Genomic DNA, 4,945 nt, shown 5'->3' with positions numbered 1-4,945 from the left:
GATAACAATCAATCTAACTTCTTCAACCAATTCCCAAGCATACAACACTCTTCTATAGGGAAAGTTCCAAACACTTAAGCTGGATTTTCTATCAAAGAATTGGTGGAGAGAACCTTCCTTATCAGTAGAAAGATTGTAAAGAAGAGGAAATTCAATCTTAAGACAAAAGCCTCCACACCACTTGTCATGTCAAAATCAGATTATATTCTCATCCCCCGCTTTAATTAGACAGTTATCCAAATAGAAATTGAAAATATTTTTACTATGAGCCCTAATGGAAATAATGTCATTTCACACTCTAGAATGCATATAAGAAGACCTCACTGGAGGAAGCCAACATTCCTTCTCAATTTTATATTTACTGCAAATAGCTCTTCTTCAAAGTGTATTGATTTGATTTCCAAATTTTCACCACCATTTGAGTAGTAAACATGCATTGACATCCCTGATCCTTCTAATGCCCAAACCTCATTGATTAAAACTGTTTGTTGCTTCCACTCATTTCACCATATGGCCTTTTCTTTTTAGATCATTACCGCTCCATAAGATCGCAGCCTCAATCTTCTCAAATTCATTTGCCACACCTTTAGGTATTTTAAATAAAAAAGGTAATACATAGGTAAACTGGATAAAGCAAACTTGATCAAGGTTAGCATACCTGCAAAGGATAACAATTGTCTCTTCCACCCTGAAAGCCTTGATTTGATTTTGTCAAGAACAGGCTTCCAAGTTAATTTTCTATCAAGAACTCATAAACATTGTCATCTATGTTTTTGACTTTGGAACTTTAGAGGTAAATTAATATATATCATTCGAAAATTAATTGCCGAAAATACATAACAAATTCGGAAGTACAAAACCAAAAATACAATGCAAGTCTTCAATGGAGTTGTCTTCACCATGGGTCTTTAATGGAGTTGTCCTTACTGTGTGGTTGTGTTTACTTTGGGTGTATAGATTTGTCTCAATGTAAGTAAAAACCCTTGTTTAGGGATATGTGTACAAGATTTGAGTTGAAATTATAATTGAAATATGTAATATGTGGACTCTGAATAATATGTAACAAAATTCATAAATGAGTGAACTGAAATATGATGTACACATAAATAAAATAGTGTATAGAAATAAAAATTCTCCGTTATAAATACTATAAAGGTAAAATTATCATTTTAAGTTAGTTGTCATTTTTTTCCATTGAATTAACTGACGTTTGACTGACAAAAAGAGTAAACTATTACATTATTTTCAAATATGAGAGAGTGCAGTGATATTTCAAAAATTAAAAAGGGCGACAATGATATTTTAAGAAAATAGAGGGGGTGTTAGTATAATTAACCCTAATACTTTATTACAGTGCCGGCAACAAAGGGCTAAAAGATAGCATCATTCTCTCTGCGTCACGCTGATGACGTCCTTTGCTGTAATTAGTTAAACACTCCTCCAAGCAATTTCCCTTCAATTTCCCCTCAATCTTTCTTTCCTTTCATCTATTCTCTCTCTCTCTCTCCCCCCCCCCCCCCCCGGGTCTCTCTCTCTCTCTCTCTCTCTCACCGCAAAGAAAAGCACCCCATCTTCTCTCTCTCTCTAGAATTATTTATTTATTTATTTATTTGTTGCTTTGGATAAGAAGAACAATGGGTACATTTTTGCCGGAAAAGTCATGCAGCAGCAACAGGAAAAGAGCAGTAGAAGAGATGATTAAGGGGAGAGATGTGGCGACCCAGCTTCAGAATCTGCTTCAAAAGCCATGTGGAGGAGATGGGTCTGTCTTGGCTGAGGAGCTTGTGGTGGAGATCTTGAGATCTTTCACTCAGACTCTCTCTCTGATGAGTTCTTGTTGTGATGAGTCCGGTGAGGTGTGTCAGATTCCGGGGACTACTACCCAAGTTGGGTCTCCCAGCTGCGGTGGTGGTGGTGGTGACCTGAGGTCTGTGGATTCCGGCGAGAGTAGTAAGATGCCGGCCGTCAAGGATCGGAGGGGTTGTTACAAGAGAAAGTGAGTATTAGGGTTTTTTTTTTCTTTTCTTTTCTTTTCTTTCTTTTCTTTATATATAGTAGAGCTGTATAATCAATAAAATAAAATAATGGGAATTATTTCAAAACAGGGTTTATTCAAAATAAAAAAATTCATCCGGCTGTGTTTGTATGGTTGATTTTAAGAATATATATATATATATATATATCATTATTCACTAGTATTTATAATATTTTTTTCTTGTATTTCTTTCTTCTTTTTTTTTTTTTTTTTGGGAAAAATATCATTTCAACACATGTTTTTTTTTTTTAAATATTTCATATTACCGAAAACATTTAAAGATTTTCATCAATCTGAAATTATTTTTTGAACATAACATTGAAATTTTATTTCCCCTATTTGTTTTCCCTACAAATTCAATCAATTACTTGATCCAAACACTATTTTTCTGATAAAAAATCTTATGAAATAGTTTTTAAAAGAAACAACATACCTTTTTTTAGTATTATTTATGCATTTTAGTTGTGTCACAAGAATGCGAATATTATATACCTCATGAGCTTATAAGTAATGATTGAAATTTATTAGTTATGAAGATGAAAATGGAAATGGAAATGGAAATTGAGAAAATAGTCATCCCATTAGGCTTCTTGTTTCTATGTGTGGCTTCACTTTCATAACATTATCACTATGGAATAAATCATAATTAGTGGGTTCCAATTCATTTGAAAAAGGTGAATTTGGGTTTTTATGCTATCGCTGTGTATGTGAACAAATATAAGCTGTGTATGTGAACAAATATATATATTGCTTATTCTTTGCTAAATGTACCATTATTTTTTTAGTGAATAAATCATAATTAGTGAATTCAAAATCTAAATAAATATTTTTTTTTATTTTTTAAAAAAAAATGTAAAAAAAAAATTAAAAATAATGTGACTCAATAAATAAATAAATAAATAAATATACTTTTGTAATGCACCCAAACACCCTCTTAGTTACAATAATTTTATTGCTTGCAGAAAGAGCACTTCAGAATCATGGATCAGAGTCTCACCCACCATGGAGGATAGCTATGCATGGAGGAAATATGGACAAAAGCAGATCCTCAAGGCCAAATTTCCAAGGTCTATCTCTCAATAAGTTTTTTTTTTTTTTTTTTTACTTGGCAAATTCATAATTTTAAGAATTGAAACAATGCTCATAATCATATGTTTAATGTTCGCCAAATCCTATGTCTTCAAAATTTTCATCTTTCTGTCCCTAATTACTCATTTGGAGTATCACCTGGACTTACTCTAAAAATATTGAATGATTTCTCATAAACTCTCAACTTAGAGTATTATGAGAATCTCAAAGTACAAATATCTCGAAATATAATTTCATCAAACAATATTCAAAATTATATAATTATAAGTTTAATATTTGCCTACGATTCTCTATCCTTAAAATTTTATCCCTAAAACACTCTAGTGTGAGAGGATTTACATTCTTTGCAATAATTAGTACTATTATTTTGTAATAGTGGTTAAAGAGTGGTTTAAACTCTTAAACCACCAAATTGATTGTATTTTTGGAATAAAATCACCCTTAAACCACGATTATAAGATTATTGCACCAAAAAATATTACAGAGAATTTTAGTCAACAGTGTTGATCTCAAAATATAGAAATCTCCAAACACGATCTTATGACCAAGAATGTATTCGGACAGTAAGATAGAAGTTTTTTGGTATTGCAGGTGCTACTTTAGGTGCACACACAAGCCTGATCAAGGTTGCCTAGCAACTAAGCAAGTGCAAAAAATCCAAGAGGACCCCAACATGTACCAAACCAAGTACTTTGGATTCCATACTTGCGGAGCTCTGGCTTCACGAAACAACATTATTATTGATTCTGATGATCCTGTGGAACCTTATCTACTTAGCTTTGGACCAATGATTTCAAGTGGTACAGCTACTCAACAAGATCATCAGCATCTGATCTCAAGCCCACCTGTCCCTCCCATAAAAGAAGAATATTGCAAAGAGGAGGAGACTCAAAGTAATCTTTCCGGTGAGTTGTCAGCGCCGCCTGTGGACTCCTCCATTGTCTGGCCCGATCTAATGCCTTTGGAGTCATCTTCATCAACTGGTTCTCAAGGTTTCGACATGGACTTTTTGATTGATGTTGAGCCTGATGATTTGGCCAATGGCTTTCATTTTGAGGAGTCTTAACTCATGTAGAGTTGTTATAAATTAATATGTGTTATGTATTTAGAAAAATATTTTGAAAAGTATTCAGAATTTGAATTGTGTAGATTTGATTTATTCTGAGTATAGTTTACACTGTACATCAAATTTAAATCTATACTTTAAATTCAAATCTTGAACATTTTTTAGATGTTTTTCCAAGTATATGTAGCGTTTGTGTAAATAAATTCTCTTGTTGTACCTTATATGTCTCCTACTTTCTTAGAATGAAAATGTTTATAATAATTTGCTCTTAGGAGCTGCATGGGGCATTTTGATATTTTCTCATATTTTTGTTTTTTTCTCATATTTTTGTTTCTTTCATTTAAGCTGGGATTCTCTGTCCCATCAATGGCAGTTGTGATTAGTTTTTTTTTTTTTTGAATGAAATTATATGGTTTGTTAGTGAGTGAATGACACATAAATAAACATTTCTTTTTCTTTTTTTTCAAAGCATAGGATCCGTCTCATTTTGTGTTTGGTATGGGTTTAGAATCATGATTTCACCACGTATTGTAAGGCTTTGTCCAGTTATAATTTTCGAAACATGATTTCAAATCACATTTTAAAACACATTTGAAAAACATGTTTGGTTACAGAGAATTTTTCAGAGAGTTTTTGAAATTTAAATTTTGAAAAGAGCGGTTTTGGTGTACCCGATCATCTTTCCGAACATCCTTTTAAACGTCTGGCCGGTTGACCGGAACAATGATTTTTTTTTTTTGGTTTTTTTTGGCAAT

At 32.5% G+C, this 4,945-nt stretch overlaps 1 protein-coding gene across 1 annotated transcript; it reads left to right on the top strand.

Moving 5' to 3' along the window:
* The first annotated feature begins 1,463 nt into the window (after window positions 1-1,463).
* LOC114280913 (WRKY DNA-binding transcription factor 70) lies at window positions 1,464-4,493 on the top strand. Its single transcript, XM_028223321.2, has 3 exons — window positions 1,464-1,996; window positions 2,998-3,102; window positions 3,716-4,493. The coding sequence occupies exons 1-3, from the start codon at window positions 1,635-1,637 to the stop codon at window positions 4,188-4,190; spliced, it is 942 nt and encodes a 313-aa protein (XP_028079122.2). The 5' UTR covers window positions 1,464-1,634; the 3' UTR covers window positions 4,191-4,493.
* The last annotated feature ends 452 nt before the right edge of the window (window positions 4,494-4,945 follow it).

The sequence above is a fragment of the Camellia sinensis genome, chromosome 1, assembly GCF_055761805.1.
Source record: "Camellia sinensis isolate YWXY chromosome 1, ASM5576180v1, whole genome shotgun sequence".
NCBI classification, from domain to species: Eukaryota; Viridiplantae; Streptophyta; class Magnoliopsida; order Ericales; family Theaceae; genus Camellia; species Camellia sinensis.
The sequence above is the reverse complement of the archived record's forward strand: the minus strand, read 5'-3'. Positions and strand labels throughout refer to the sequence as shown.

Excerpts from the sequence above, each read along its gene's own strand:
- LOC114280913 (XM_028223321.2), top strand. The coding sequence starts at position 1,635 with ATGGGTACATTTTTGCCGGAAAAGTCATGCAGCAGCAACAGGAAAAGA. Across the intron at positions 1,997-2,997 it reads AGGGGTTGTTACAAGAGAAA|AAAGAGCACTTCAGAATCAT; the intron begins GTGAGTATTAGG and ends TATTGCTTGCAG. Across the intron at positions 3,103-3,715 it reads CTCAAGGCCAAATTTCCAAG|GTGCTACTTTAGGTGCACAC; the intron begins GTCTATCTCTCA and ends TTGGTATTGCAG.